At 38.8% G+C, this 17,791-nt stretch overlaps 1 protein-coding gene across 1 annotated transcript in view; it reads left to right on the top strand.

Moving 5' to 3' along the window:
* Positions 1–17,791, top strand: part of LOC134573026 (gamma-aminobutyric acid receptor subunit beta-4-like) — a 326,649-nt gene that overhangs the window by 99,143 nt on the left and 209,715 nt on the right. The window contains exon 2 of the mRNA XM_063432387.1: positions 7,725–7,813. Coding sequence (XP_063288457.1) covers positions 7,725–7,813 — 89 coding nt within the window. The remainder of the gene's footprint in view (positions 1–7,724; positions 7,814–17,791) is intronic.

Genomic DNA, 17,791 nt, shown 5'->3' on the forward strand with positions numbered 1-17,791 from the left:
AAACTAACAAATTTCTAACACAAAGTTGTTGTTTAATTTTTTTTTTTTAAACAGACTAAAACAGACTAAAACAGACTAAAACAGACTAAAACAGACTAAAACAGACTAAAACAGACTAAAACAGACTAAAACAGACTAAAACAGACTAAAACAGACTAAAACAGACTAAAACAGACTAAAACAGACTAAAACAGACTAAAACAGACTAAAACAGACTAAAACAGACTAAAACAGACTAAAACAGACTAAAACAGACTAAAACAGACTAAAACAGCAATCCCTAAACTAACTCCTGCAAAGAGAATCTAATGGAGATTTGGGGATAGGAAACTGACTAACTAAAGTTTGACGCTTATAAAAAAAAAAAAAAAAAACCAGTCTAAAACACCCTAAAACACACAAAAACACACTAACACTTTTTGACAAGAAAAAAAATTACTGTTGCACTGCTGTAATAGGACTTGGAAGGGTAAGGGGTTAAAAAAGGTTTTTTTTTTTTTACTTTTTAACAGGTTTTTGACACTTCTAGCAACACTTTGAACACTGCAACAATCTATCCGCTCTGATCGGTCTCTCTCGCCTCACAAAACGCTACAGAGGAGAGAGAGACAGAGATCAGTGTCAAAGTGAGTGTTTGTAACACCCACTTTGACATCAGCCAATTGTGAGCGATCGCGAATCGCTCACACGCCGCAATTGGCTGTTACTATCTGCCTGTGATGCCGGGCAGATAGTAACAGCGGGATTTCGGCAGAAGCGATCTCTGATCACTCCCGCCACCCGTTTTCTGTTATGACGGCTCAGGACCGTCACCGGCCCTCAATGGTATGTTACCGATGAATGTCCTGAACCATCATCGGTCGGCAAGGGGTTAACCCAACGAAGACTGTTGGGCAGGAATGTTGGGGAAAAAAAAAAGTCCAGTTACTTCAAACCAAAGGGAAATGTTATAGCCTCTCCCACATATATTACCTGATACCGTACTCAAATTACAAGCTTAAACCCTAACCCATGCTCTAAATATCACATTGTTACAAAGATGCAAATAGGAGCAGCACTCAATCCCAGCGAGCACTCAGTGAACTGGAACATGACCAGGAATCCCACAACAATAAGGCAACAAAAATAAACTATCCAGGCACAACATTACGACCCTCTTTGTCAAGCTTGGCAGGTTGTAATTTGCTGTTCTTCTTTGTACCATTAAATCTGCCTGCGGATTGAACACCCTGACTCAGTACTAAAACTACAATGGGGCCAAAATTAGAACAGGGTCTTCTCAGGACTCCACTTAGAGCTCCAGCCCCTGTCACCCCCCCCCCCCCATACTTCTGCATATGGATAACACAATTTAGTATATTAATAGTGTTTTGAATGACATATTCCCATTTATGCCATAATAGTATCTTCGAAAATTAGCTATAAATATATTTTCTTAAAATGAAGCAACCCTTAATCGTTCTAGAATACTTAGTGTTACTTTCATTAGCTCTTTAAAGGACCACTATAGTGACAGGAAAACACTTGTTTTCCTGGCACTATAGTGCCCTGAGGGTGCACCCACCCTCAGGGACCCCCTCCCGCCGGGCTGGATGGAGAGGAAGGGGTTAGACTTACCTCTTTTTATAGCGCCAGGCGGGGAGCTCTCCTCTCCGCCTCCTCGGCTGAATGCACATGCACGGCAGGAGCCGTGCGCGCATTCAGCCGGTCTCATAGGAAAGCATTTACAATGCTTTCTTATGGACGCTTGCGTCTTTTCACAGTGAGAAGCAGGCAAGCCCTCTAGCGGCTGTCAATGAGACAGCCACTAGAGGCTGGCTTAACCCTAATATAAACATAGCAGTTTCTCTGAAACTGCTATGTTTATATAAAAAAGGTTAACCCTAGCTGGACCAGGCACCCAGACCACTTCATTAAGCTGAAGTGGTCTGGGTGCCTATAGTGGTCCTTTAATCAGCATAATATGCCTTAGCATAGATGTAAATGAGAATAAAAAGCACATACACCCACACACTTCATGCAGCAGTGGACACACCATGAAAGTACACACACAGTATAATGAGTGTAACATGGATCCCCCTCTCTCATTATTGATGTTTAGAAGAATCCTCTTATTATGTCACTTGCTATACAGCTTTAGGAGCAGCTGGTGGAAGCACCAGAGCAGGTTCTTTCTCCAAACTGCTAGAGAGCTACCCAACATTGAATAACTGGTTATATTTTAATGAATTCCCTTCTTGCAGCTACTCTGGTAGAGACTGTAAATCAGATCGGTCTAAAGTGAGCAAGGGGTGGTAGTTTCGAAGAGATGTTGACTGTCTTTGACAGCTATGCTATTTACTTATCTTTAGTGGCATAGTGCGATCAAGAATAATATTTACTCATCCTCTGTATTGACAATACTTACTCATTCTCCTTCTTGCATGATGGCAGAACTCCCAATAGTACCCATTTTATTTTGATTTACTTGATGAGTTCTCCAAGGAACTAGAGGGGACCTGATAATGAAAAAAGGTGTTCTGCATATGCAGTGATTTTATAATCTTGATCTCCCCTATAAAATCCGGTTAGGTCAGCACTGGCCCTAACTGCGTTCCGGTATGGTTACAAGGATAGTGCTAAAAGCATAGGGGAGAAAGGAATCATCCATGACGGGTACCGTTCTTAATATGAACTGAGTAAACTCTTAACCTGAAAGGGCCTGTGGTGATGAGGATGTAGCGTTGACCCAATTCAACCACTTTGGGCCAAACACTCAGTGTTGCCAGATTCCCTTTTAGGAAGAACCAATCCACTCGTTGAAACACCTTTTTGGTGGGAAGCTTATATTGTCTAACAGCAAAGTTAATCACCCTTGTAGTATTTTTTTGGGCTTCCATGGTGGGTATAAGTCTATGGACCAAGATAGATGTAAACAAAATGTTAATCCTTGTTGAGCAATGATATAGGGCAGTAGCTCCCACACTGTTCTGGATCCTAACTGGGTTTTGCTATAAGTGTAATATATTTCTCTAACATTTGGGTTTGTGCTGGGGCCCCTTGTGCTAGGGCTTAAAAACTTGCAAGAAGTAAGGTGATAAAAGCTGGAGAAATAGTTTATAATAAAGAGTGGTAAGCCCGTCTGGGCCAGGGCTTTTGTATAATGTGGATGACTTTGCTGCCTCTAGCAGTTCATCTAGTGAAATAGGATTATCTAGGGAAGGAATATTATCTGGCTGTAAAATGCTCTTTAGATAAGTTTTCAGGTAGTGAGCCAAGGGACTCATGGGGTTTAAAGCATTATGCGAAGGCATATAATACAGCTGTTTATAGAATTTGTGGAATTCCTTTGCTATATCTTCTGATTTGTGTGCCAATTGGCCCTCTGTTTTTCTTATCTTAGTTATCAATGCAAGTTCATGTCTCTCTTTAAGTGCCCTAGCAAGAAACTTGCCACATATGTTGCCATGTTGGTAAAAAGAGTGTTTTGTTAATAGAATGGATCTTTTAGTTTTAGTGTCTAGTAGGTCATTGAGGTTTTGTCTAGTTTCTGTCAGTTTAGTTAGAGTGTCTGCAGAGAGAAATTGCTGATGTTGTCGATAAAAGGTTTGGAAGTCATTAAGTAGAGTTTGCATCTCGGCAAGGCGTTTTTTTTTTTTGCCTCTGCACCAAGTTTAATGAGTTCTCCTCAGATGACACATTTGTGTGCATTCCAAAGAGTCTGTGGAGAAATGTGCTGTGACGGTAGTCACCATCACTGGGCGCAGAAGAACACTTTAGAAAAGTTCCTAAATTGTTGCTATGTCTAAGTCACCCTGTACCCATTATAGGTGCAGGGTGTTTATAATGTATTTGTATATTGTTAATTGTTTTGTGTCCTCTTCTGTCCTGCCAGTGCTCGTCACCAACTAGTGGATTTGCCTGTAAAGCGCTCTGTTGGTAGCAACAGCAATATACACTACCTGAATAGCAAGGCTGGTTAATTTGCAGATTCAGGTAGATTTGCTTATTGCTAATTCTGCAGACAGGAGAGATATTTTGTGTTGGTTATTCTTTTCCCTACCTTTGTAGATATGTTATTGTGTTATTATAGTTCCCTGTATGTTTTGATTATTTGTATTTTTATTGAATTCTCACCATAAGTTACATGTAAGGAGCATTTGGGCCAGTCCCAAGAAAAAATAAAGTTTGGTATGCTAGTTCCATCTGAAACGGTGTCCTTTGTGGAGTTTTAGGGATCCCAGCCACGGAGTTGTTGTACCTGTTGGTTGGCTGCATGATCCCTCCAGCCATGGGATAAATCAAGAGAGCTAGGCCTGAGAGCCACAAGTGCCTTTGTAAATGCAATAGAAAATCACATTGTAGGCAGAGGTGGATACCTGCCTGGAAGAAGGGCTCCAGCAGAATAGGCAGAGGGGACGATAACTTCCTGAAAGAAGGAAGTGGAATAGGCAGAGGGGATGATATCTGCTTGGAAGGAGAGCTGTGGCCTGGTCGGGTGAAAAAGCTCCAGAAGGAACTCAGTCAAGCCACGGCGACTGGGGCAGAAGAGCTGCAGTTTTCCCTGGTTCCAGCTAGGAAGTGATCTTGTGTGGAGTTAACCAGCAGGGGTACAGTGAGCTTTGCTACATGTGCAGTGTATTTATTTTCTGTAAAATAATTAGTGAGGGCTGTGCGAATTAATGTCTGGATTTCTGGTGCAGTCAACAATGATTCATTTAATTTCCAACGGTTGAACAGTTGTGGGGCCTCTGGTCTGAGTGTTAAGGTCTTCATTGCATGGTCTGACCCTGTGATGGGTGAGATGGAGGTGTGGGAGAGGAGGTGTAGGTGCTTGTGGATTAGGAGGAGATCTAGTCTTTAATATGATTGTCTTGCATGTGAGAAGAAGGTGTAATCTTTCAATGTTGGGTTTTGAATACACCAACAGTCAACAAGTTGATACGATTGAAGTTCTAATTTAGCATCTCTCCGGTTGGAGTTTGTGGTAGCTGCAGTATTATCTAGGTGAGGATCTAGTGTAATGTTCAAATCACCTCCTACTGTTATTACCCCCTCAGCAAAATCATCCAGTTTAGTAACTATATGCAACAGGGATGTGTGTACTATTACGCCCTTTTCTAAGCGGCTCTAAACGCCGCAGGGCGTAATAGTACGCCCTCTGGTTTTTCTTACTTACCCGGTCCTAGGTGTGTTATTTCGTTCTAACTGTATTGTGATATATATATATATATATATATATATCTCAAAATACACGTAGAACGAAATATATATCACTATATATAAATAAAATCTTAAAATATATATATACACATACATACATACACACACACACACACACACAGAAGAGTATCACAGCAATAATATTGTCAGTGTAAGTGCTGTTTGTGTGTGAAAAATGCAAAAAAGTCACTTACTGGGAATATCATCATCGTTGTAATACATTTTACTGTTTTGAAACACTATATATATTGAACACGAGATGGAAGGATTTTCCCAAGTGAGTAGCTCATTTAGCAGACAGAGTAGGACCTGCCAAAGATGGGGTACATTGACGTTTGTGGCAGGCTTATGCAATGTATGATCATATAATGTAACTAAACCCCCATTATTTTTTGCCTAGATTAGGTGTTTTTAATAAAACTAAGAAAATTGTTCAGCACTATAATAACAGTTTAGTAGACAAGTGAGTGCGCTGGATTTTCATTTTTACTATCTCTCTCTATATATATATATATATATATATACACACACACACATATATATTAATTCTACATATATTTATGTAATATTTTTACATAACTAGGTATCTTAATTAATTACAATTAGCGGGATCTGCCTGACAACCCATGCCGAAAGTATAGGGAATTTAATTTGCTAGCACTATATTTAACCCTATAACTTTCCAAGACACCATAAAACCTGTACATGGGGGGTCCAGTTTTACTCGGGAGACTTCGCTGAACACAAATATTAGTGTTTCAAAACAGTAAAATGTATTACAACGATGATATTCCCAGTAAGTGACTTTTTTGCATTTTTCACACACAAACAGCACTTACACGGACAATATTATTGCTGTGATACTTTTTACTGTTTTGAATCACAAATATTTGTGTTCAGCGAAGTCTCCCGAGTACAACAGTACCCCTCATGTACAGGTTATATGGTGTTTTCAAAAGTTACAGCGTCAAATATAAGGCTTGTGTTTCATTTTTTTCACATTAAAATTCGCCAGATTGTTTACGTTGCCTTTGTGAGCCTATGGTATCCCAAGAATGAAAATTACCCCTATGATGGCATACCATTTGCAATAGTAGACAACCCAAGGTATTGCAAATGGGGTATGTCCAATCTGTTTTAGTAGCCACTTGGTCACAAACACCAAAATTGGCGTTTTTTGCATTTTTCACACACAAACAAATACTAACGCTAACTTTGGCCAGTGTTTGTGACCAAATGGCTACTAAAAAGACTGGACATACCCCATTTGCAATACCTTGGGTTGTCTACTGTTGCAAATGGTATGCCGTTATGGGTGTAAATTTAATTCCTGGGCTACTATACAGTCTCAAAGGCAACTGGCGAATTTCAATTTTAAATGTAACGTGCTATATTTGACCCTGTAACGTCCCAAAACACCATAAAACCTGTACATAGAGGGTACTGTTTTACACGTGAGACATCGCTGAATACAAATATGTGTATTTTATTGCAGTAAAAGCAAACAGTATTATGACATTGACAGTTAAAATGTCACGTAGAACAAAAAAATATATATTTTTTTCCATTTTTTTTCCATATTAAATAATGTTACATAGCTAAATATTTGATGTTACATGAAAGCCCTGTTTCCCCTGAATAAAATGATATATAATAAGGGTGGGTGCATTTAATATGAAAGAGGTGAATTACGGTTGGACAGACATGTAGCGTGAATGCCAGGTTTTGTTTACAACATGTACATTTGGCTCAGTGCTTAAAGTTCAGTAGGTAAACGTTGGCAAAGGTGTACATTTTATCAGTAATTGTATCCTTGGCAAATAGAAATCTTCCTTCAGGGTCAGTGAAACAAGGGGATAGTTTAAAATGCAACGCCCCAGAGAAAAGGATTGCCAATCCCCTTGCTTTAGCTTCCTTGTAGTTGCTATAGTAACCAGTTGGATACTTATGTTTTTTCTTAGTATATAATGTATGTGAACACCACCATCAGGACTACACAGCTATATCAAAAATCCTAAAAACCACAACCATTCACAATAGGCAAGGCAGATATTTAGAAAAAGGTAATTGAAGGCATAATTTGTGTCATGTTAGAAAATTACCTAGATACCATATTTCTGTAATAAGTTTTATACATTTTCAACAAGCAATAATGGGGTGCATTGTGAAGAAGACCTTACTTACCAACTTACTAATTCACCTCACATTTTACAGTTTAGTTCCCTAGTGCATTGATGCATTCTATATTTGTTCTGACCAAACTATTACTCGATGTTTCAATAGTGAAGCAGTACAGTATTAGACACTGGTGAGTTGTAATGGTCATAACATTACTGTAACAGTGATTGCACGGCGTAAATGAAAAGTCAGTTTATAAACAAACATACTGGCTGATCTGATTTTTTTCTTTTCTCAGGATCAACATTCTTAAAGTTACAAAATATATTTTTTTATATATGCTTTCCTGTTGATTCTTTCATAATTTTTTTTGACATTCATCCTATATCCTCTATTTCTTTTAGCCCATCTTCTGGAAATATATCAGTGGTAAAGAAAACAGTGGATAAGTTATTGAAAGGATATGACATCCGTCTGCGGCCAGACTTTGGTGGTGAGTATTATAATGGCTGTACAGAAATGTGTAGGATTTTTTTTTTCCCATTTTCATTAATAAACTGCATCACTTGAATATTTCTGGGATAAATTGTTAAATTAAATTACTGATGCTTATGTTCGGTAAATACATAGCAGTTGCTCATCACAACAGACTCACCAAGCTTAAATGGGTCCCGATACAGTGAACGTCTCCCTGCTTGTCAAGTTATCAAAAGACTTCTTTTAACATATGAGACTTGGCTGCTTGCTGCTTCAGCATGCGTTAGAAGCAAATATAGCTTCAGGGCCTTCCTTGGACATGTCCGTGGCATCTTGACTGAAATAACAGGAGGAGGTGATATGATGTCACTTCTTCCTTGTGCACAAACCAGTAGACTATAATTTAGCAGGTGCCTCAAAGCTGCCTCTGCCACTGGACTATGCAGAGACGGCACACTCCTTTTTAAACACCTGTACTTGACACCCATTAACTCCATTACCATTAACAGAGCTGAGCAATTGGGGAAGGTGGAACATTTTTTGTTAAAATAAGAAAACAAAAAAATCTAAATAAATCTCAAAAGTTCTATCTATGTGAGAACATGTAATTTACTAAAACTTAACTAAACATAGGTAATGAAAATAAATGTGAATAAATAGGATGGGAAAATAAAAAATATTTACAAGGTAGTTACAAGGTAGTTTCCACTATTGAGGGCAGCACAATGATTTTAACCACACATAGTACCTAATGTGGTTTTAGTACTTGAAGTGAGGAAATAATAGTAAAACATTAATGTTGAAGAATAGGTTTCAAACACTCAATATGTATGCCTTGGACTGTATATTGCTATAAATTGCTTAAATTTTTAATTTTAACAACAAGGCAGTAGAGAGTTAAGATAAGGGAGAGAGTATAGGTAGTTCTCATCTGGATATAGAGTCCAACTAAAGTGCCTTCGAGGGCACCCCATACCCAAACTCTACTCTCACTAATATCCCACCTTGCCCAATACTTATAATGAAACTAAATCACCTAAAAAGGTTATTGAAAATTAGCCAAGCTGTAATAGCTAAATATCACAGCAAATATACTGCGGTAGTATCGGATATCAAATGATTCAGTTGTCTCTTAATGCCCAAGCCTCTATTAATCTGAGGCAAAAATAATATTAGTGGAAAATCAATCAGGTATTGCTAGTGGTAGATAAGATGTATTTTCCCGCAATACGGTATGCGGTTATAACAAGCTGACATCTTTTGGTAAATGGAATGCTACCAGAGCCCCTGACGTGTGCGTTTCGCCAGTCAGCTCATCAGAGGGGAACCCAGCTCATGTACGTATCCATGATTTTAAACCCTTGATCTCTTTGATAGGTCAGTTTGGATTTGAATTGTCCAATACCAATAGAGAGAGAGAGTTACGTCATTTGCAAACACTAAATTATAGATTAACCCTTAATGATACTTTTATGCCTGTGTCTGGGGATACTTGGGTTAAAAGAAATATAAATGAATAGTACTACATGATGATTAAATAAGGATTAAGATGGTACAATCCTTTACTCCGTCAAGCATTCCCTTCTTTCCATAAAATAAAATTGCCAGATAATCCACAGAGTAATAAATCGCTGGTATCGCCAAATAATCCACACATGAGCCAAGGGTTAATGCTGGAACAAAAAAGGTTTTAGTATCAGCGCTGTGTGATCTAGAGGGAAATGAACAGAAAGAGAGCTGCAACTTATGGATATGAGGTTCCCTCTAACATCCTCAGAAAAGAAATGGCAAAAAAACAGTAATAGGTCGCGCTGTACAGAAAATATAACAATAGATAGATAAAAATATATAAAAATATATGTAATAATCTTACATGTGATAAGGAGAACAAACAGAGAGTAAAAATAAATGTATATAATAGTCCCAATATATAGTGAGATTCTTGTGAGTTCCAATAGGCTAATGGCGACTTGATGGTGTAATCAATGAGAGGCTGGATCTTCTATGGCTTAACTATTCTTGACTCAATGGCGGCCATGTGAATAAAAAAACAGACTCCAATAGTGCAAACTGTGTTTGAGTAGATGGAATAACGTGTATATTAATGAGGTGTTACACTCACCTATTCAAGAGCATGTACTTGCTCAAGTGTGATTGGCATTCAGTGGCGTTGGCCCCCCACTGTCGGGATATAGGTGTAGACAATTCCTCAATATGAAAGAGAAAATAGAAACCAAATATAGTGCTCACTGTATTCTTAAAAATGAGTCTGAAAAGTAGAAGGCGTACTCACATTTAAATGAGCAGGAAAATACTGCTCAATATGATGGCGTAGGTGGTATAGTCCCCACCTAGGATTCTTTGGATGGTTGTCTGCTTCAAAGTGACGAATGACCAGGTTAAAAGAATATAAAATAATAAAATAGAATAAAAGGTATATGGCAGATAAATGGTAAAAAAGCCAATATTCCTTTAATAATACAGTAACAAAATATATATATAAAAATAGCCAATTGGCTATTTTTATATCAAAGGAAGAAAAAATTGAAAACTAAATGTGGAGAACACTCATATACAATGAGTGTGGACCAAATTTGCCTTCAGATATATATACCTCAAAATAGTGAAAGTCACATATAAAGGGAGGGGGGAGGGGGGAAAAAAATTGGGGTAAACCTTTATTGAAAAGACAAATACGATTAAAGTTAAAACATGGCCACAGAAAAATGGCCACAAAAGTACCAATACACACTAGGACCTAAAAGGTGGGCAAAACGAGTATCATAGAACAGATATTAATGAGGAGCCAAAGGCTCCAAGGTATAAGTTTCTGAATAAAAAACTAAGTAGAAGGGATAGCAAGGAGGGGCAGGAGAGAAAAAACAAACAATATCAATATAGACACTATAAACCCCTATAATCGAGGTATGTATATAGCACTATATACATGAGAATGCATAAACTTATCCTGGGGGGTAAAAGGGCTATAGTTCCTGCCGAGGGCAAGTGTGTGGAAAGTGGGATACACAGGAGCGAGAGAAATGCTCCAACAAAGAGAGACACAGGCTTACTAATACACAGCGCAGCTAGTATCCACACCTCTCCCAAATGACACAACCCACACAAAAACGTCTCAAAACTTGCCCTGGGCTAGCTGTCTAACTCACATCAGTGAGTGTCAGAACTAACTGCTACTTCGAGGCAGCCTCAAGATGTCCCTAGCTCCCCAGACAATATAACATGCAAAAATGTATCGAAATCTCTCCCACCCCTTAGTGGATAAACCACATAACAAAAAATTCCCAATATACAAATTGTTAGCCCATCCAGATAGGAAACATAGAAGTGTAAATAAAGTATATAAAGTATACACTCAAACTTAGAAATTAGCGTCGGCTAGAATCATTCCCAGTTAAAGAGTACAAAGTCTAGGTGTGAGCATCGGCTCAATTCAAACGCTCAACGCGCGTTTCGGCGTATCTGCACGCCTTTGTCAAGAGTCAACCTTTTTGTCTCCACAGTATACTAAACACCGCTCACACTATACATTAGATACCCACCAGGGTACATAACTCTATATATCATTAGATCAATGACACCAGGCACCATATGGAGCCAGTTCGTCCTCATCATAAAAGACTAAATCCACTAAGGAGTTAATTAATACAATTTTCGGGGGTTCGGCTCGATTAGCACTGTCTGGGAGATTTTCTGCTATGCACACTTATGGTCCGTTTTTTCTCGGACCATTATCTATACATCGAGACTCCCCTTATGGCCCTTTTATCGGGTTTAACGGGTATCTAATGTGTTTTTATTTAATGTGAGCATAAATAATATTGGGACCCACTCTGGACTTAATCGGACCTCTTTGTCTCTCCTCCCCCGCCCCTCCCTCTTTCCTCCCGGAGTGGCTGGCACTAGGGGAGGAGGAAACATGGTTGACGTGGTGTAGCCCTGTAACGCCCCTTACACTTTGATTGGCGGTTTTTCCGCCACTGGGAAGGCACTTGCTAGGGAACCCACGTGGGGCACTTTGGGAACGCCCCTTGCACTGTGATTGGCGGCTTTCAGCCAATGGGAGCATTTTTTCCCCTTTTAAAACCGGCAACCAACCCGCTGACTCCTCAGCTCTTGACAAAGGCGTGCAGATACGCCGAAACGCGCGTTGAGCGTTTGAATTGAGCCGATGCTCACACCTAGACTTTGTACTCTTTAACTGGGAATGATTCTAGCCGACGCTAATTTCTAAGTTTGAGTGTATACTTTATATACTTTATTTACACTTCTATGTTTCCTATCTGGATGGGCTAACAATTTGTATATTGGGAATTTTTTGTTATGTGGTTTATCCACTAAGGGGTGGGAGAGATTTCGATACATTTTTGCATGTTATATTGTCTGGGGAGCTAGGGACATCTTGAGGCTGCCTCGAAGTAGCAGTTAGTTCTGACACTCACTGATGTGAGTTAGACAGCTAGCCCAGGGCAAGTTTTGAGACGTTTTTGTGTGGGTTGTGTCATTTGGGAGAGGTGTGGATACTAGCTGCGCTGTGTATTAGTAAGCCTGTGTCTCTCTTTGTTGGAGCATTTCTCTCGCTCCTGTGTATCCCACTTTCCACACACTTGCCCTCGGCAGGAACTATAGCCCTTTTACCCCCCAGGATAAGTTTATGCATTCTCATGTATATAGTGCTATATACATACCTCGATTATAGGGGTTTATAGTGTCTATATTGATATTGTTTGTTTTTTCTCTCCTGCCCCTCCTTGCTATCCCTTCTACTTAGTTTTTTATTCAGAAACTTATACCTTGGAGCCTTTGGCTCCTCATTAATATCTGTTCTATGATACTCGTTTTGCCCACCTTTTAGGTCCTAGTGTGTATTGGTACTTTTGTGGCCATTTTTCTGTGGCCATGTTTTAACTTTAATCGTATTTGTCTTTTCAATAAAGGTTTACCCCAATTTTTTTTTCCCCCTCCCCCCTCCCTTTATATGTGACTTTCACTATTTTGAGGTATATATATCTGAAGGCAAATTTGGTCCACACTCATTGTATATGAGTGTTCTCCACATTTAGTTTTCAATTTTTTCTTCCTTTGATATTATTTGGGGTTAAGCCCCTTATATATACCTCCAGTAACCCATTCGGAGTGTGTGGAAGTTGGTTAGTCCAACTACACTCACCCCTTTCTTTCTATCTGGCTATTTTTATATATATATATATATATATATATATATATATATATATATATATATATATATATATATATATATATATATATATATATATATATATATATATATATATATATATTTTGTTACTGTATTATTAAAGGAATATTGGCTTTTTTACCATTTATCTGCCATATACCTTTTATTCTATTTTATTATTTTATATTCTTTTAACCTGGTCATTCGTCACTTTGAAGCATGTGATAATTTTTTTATAGCAATTGGCTATTTTTATATATATATTTTGTTACTGTATTATTAAAGGAATATTGGCTTTTTTACCATTTATCTGCCATATACCTTTTATTCTATTTTATTATTTTATATTCTTTTAACCTGGTCATTCGTCACTTTGAAGCAGACAACCATCCAAAGAATCCTAGGTGGGGACTATACCACCTACGCCATCATATTGAGCAGTATTTTCCTGCTCATTTAAATGTGAGTACGCCTTCTACTTTTCAGACTCATTTTTAAGAATACAGTGAGCACTATATTTGGTTTCTATTTTCTCTTTCATATTGAGGAATTGTCTACACCTATATCCCGACAGTGGGGGGCCAACGCCACTGAATGCCATTCACACTTGAGCAAGTACATGCTCTTGAATAGGTGAGTGTAACACCTCATTAATATACACGTTATTCCATCTACTCAAACACAGTTTGCACTATTGAAGTCTGTTTTTTTATTCACATGGCCGCCATTGAGTCAAGAATACTTAAGCCATAGAAGATCCAGCCTCTTATTGATTACACCATCAAGTCGCCATTAGCCTATTGGAACTCACAAGAATCTCACTATATATTGGGACTATTATATACATTTATTTTTACTCTCTGTTCTCCTTATCACATGTAAGATTATTACATATATTTTTATATATTTTTATCCATCTATTGTTGTATTTTCTGTACAGCGCGACCCATTGCTGTTTTTTGTTAATGCTGGAACAAGTCTGATTTACTGAGAAACAGGGCACACAATTTATACAGTGCATAACTCCTCCTCTGGGCCAGGCTAGATAATTGGGTTTGAGCACTTATCAAACTCAATTATCTAGTGGCCAGAAAAGTAAAAATTGTTCACAATTATTGGAAACATACTTTACACATAACATATCAACATAAAGGGTGAGGGTGATGTGAGCAACATAACCAAATTTAGTGGGAATCCGTTCGGTAGTTTTGGAGTTATACCGTGTGGAAGTCTGACCGGCTTGCCACGAGGTTGTAGCCGACTCAGAGTTCCATGAAACCAGTAGTGCGAGCCGGTCTCCGTTCAGATGAAAATTGCACGAAAACCTACATAGATATAAGGTAGCTAGTTACCTGAGAGTGCTCCCCTCGTTTGGTAGATTGAAACTCCCGAACGCCATTCGTGTGCAATTTGTGTAAATGGGTCAGATGCCCAAGTCCCGCTGGCCGGACGTTCGGGAGTTTAAGATGGCTGCCATCCATTGTTCTCGCCACGTGTTTGGGTCCCGAAATGGCGGCCACCCAGAAGCACTCAATTAGCTTGTGGTTTCGTGCAATAAAACAGGATTCTACGTTTTAATTGCTAACCAGGGTGTTCCTCGTTCGGTAAAATAGCTATTTTACTGAACAAGGGATTTTGATGAATAGAAAGTAACGAATGAACTAGTAATAAATCCAACGAACAAAGTAGCAGGGAGGGAAAGTACCGAATGCATGGAGGGTGATTCTTCACAAGGATCATGTTATTTTGTATTCTCCCAATTAAATACATTTAATTAAAAATCTGTGAAATGGATACATATTTTTAATGTTTGTTTGATCAAAATCATTAAAGGGGATCATATTGTTTAATGTTCTCACGTTTCCATATGCATTTAGTTAATAACGTGTTAATCGGATGCATTTCATTAGTAATGTGTAAACAAATCCATACTAGCTTTTTTTGATGCTTGTTTGATCCAGATCGTTGTAAATGGATCTTTCAAAATAATGTCTAGTTTACCATGAATTTCTAACATCTAGTAAGATAACTCTAGAGTTAAAGGGACACTATAATCATCAGAACAAATTCAGCTTAATGAGGTTGTTCAGGTGAGAACTATAGCTCCCTCACACACATCATCCAGCACACACACACACACATCATCCAGCACACACACACACACACATCATCCAGCACACACACACACACACACATCATCCAGCACACACACACACACACACATCATCCAGCACACACACACACATCATCCAGCACACACACACATCATCCAGCACACACACACACATCATCCAGCACACACACACACACACACACATCATCCAGCACACACACACATCATCCAGCACACACACACACACACATCATCCAGCACACACACACACACACACATCATCCAGCACACACACACACACACATCATCCAGCACACACACACACACACACATCATCCAGCACACACACACACACATCATCCAGCACACACACACACACACATCATCCAGCACACACACACACACACATCATCCAGCACACACACACACACATCATCCAGCACACACACACACACATCATCCAGCACACACACACATCATCCAGCACACACACACATCATCCAGCACACACACACACACACATCATCCAGCACACACACACACACACACATCATCCAGCACACACACACACACATCATCCAGCACACACACACACATCATCCAGCACACACACACTGCATTCATTATACACAATCTGCACTAATTACAAACACACTAGATTCACTATACACACTGCACTCACTACACACACACACACTACATTCACTATACACACTTTGCACTCACTGCAAACACTACATTCATTATACACACTGCACTTACTACAAACACACTACATTCATTATACACACTATGCACTCACTACAAACGCACTACATTCATTATACACACTCTGCACTCACAACAAACGCACTACATTCATTATACACACTCTGCACTCACTACAAACGCACTACATTCATTATACACACTGTGCACTCACTACAAACACACTGCAGTGAGTGCAAAGTGTGTATAGTGAATGTAAACACTACATTCATTATACACACTGCACTTACTACACACTACATTCATTATACACATTATGCACTCACTACAAACACACTGCACTCACTACAAACACACTGCATTCATTATACACAATCTGCACGCACTACAAACACACCATTCATTATACACAATCTGCACTCACTACAAACACACTGCATTCATTATACACACTGCACTCACTACAAACACACTGCATTCATTATACACACACTGCACTCACAACACAAACACTACATTCATTATACACACTCTGCACTCACTACAAACACACTACATTTATTACACACATCACTCACTACAAACACACTACATTTATTACACACAGCACTCACTACAAACACACTACATTTATTACACACAGCACTCACTACAAACACACTACATTTATTACACACAGCACTCACTACAAACACACTACATTTATTACACACAGCACTCACTACAAACACTGCATTTATTATTCATACTCTGCATTCACTCCAAACACACTACATTAATTATACACACACTGCACTATATGCATAGGAGTGTAAAAAAAAAAATTGTTTAAGGGGGAGGGGCGGGAATCTTGGGTGAGTTCCCACACTTTTTTCCCCAGGACTTGACCCCTGAAAGCACTGACTTCCATCGCATGGATTCACAACTAGAAAATAACCTAGAAAACTTCACTAAACTAATAAGAGATAAAAACATCACAAATACCAACGTGATCACAAAGACTTCAGCGAAGGCAATATATTCAAAACTAAATACAAATACAAAGAAACAAGTCCTGCCCTCAAACTCCAATTACTCCTGGGCGGCAGCAACGACCATAGTACACATCAGCCTAAATACATATAGTAAAAACCAAAGAAAAAAAAAAAAAAAAGTGTACCTGCGCTCTTTCCACATCCCTATGTATTTTTAAACAAATGGAGGTTTTTAGTTACCTCCAATGGCCATCTGAGGGTATGCCCACCTGCCACATTAAGGCAGACCTCTTAGGTGGGTCCTAACTAACCTTTCACCTTGCTAAACTAAACCCAGATCTAGAAAGCGCTACAATAGTAGAAATTCATCCACTTCTGCTAATACTGACTGGTCTGATTCAGACTCTTCCCAAAAAACGTCTAAGAATAATTATTTCCCACAAAAACAAAGTGGTTATAATCCACAAACTAAATTCTGACAAATCAGTATAATTTTTGGATATACCGCCGCAGACAAACTCTGAATCACAATCTAGAGCAGGATCTTTTTTTTAGGTCAAGTCCAGCCAAACCCTCAAAGATCCCGATTGAGCGACAGGAACAGATGGGGCTACAGATCGGACAGAGACCAAATGAGAAAATAATTCAGATGGGCATTACAGAAAATAAGGTGATAAATCTTTCAAAATTCTATTTAACTACAGCACATATTTCACTTCTTAACAAAGGGCTCTCTTTTGTTCCTATCCCAGGTGTAGACCGATTTAATTGGTTGAAAGACACCAATCTATTTGGGCGAGGATTAGCACTAAATGCCATATATAAAAGAAAAGAGATCAGTATGGCCAAAGAATTGGGTTTAACATCTGAATAGTACCAACACTTTAGATCCTTAACTCCCTTATTAGACGAACAAGATAAGGACCCTTCTCTTACCACCCTCAAACCACCAAGTTGGTACACGCCCAATCTAAAGGAAGTCAT

The sequence above is a fragment of the Pelobates fuscus genome, chromosome 9 (genome assembly GCF_036172605.1).
Source record: "Pelobates fuscus isolate aPelFus1 chromosome 9, aPelFus1.pri, whole genome shotgun sequence".
Lineage (NCBI taxonomy): Eukaryota > Metazoa > Chordata > Amphibia > Anura > Pelobatidae > Pelobates > Pelobates fuscus.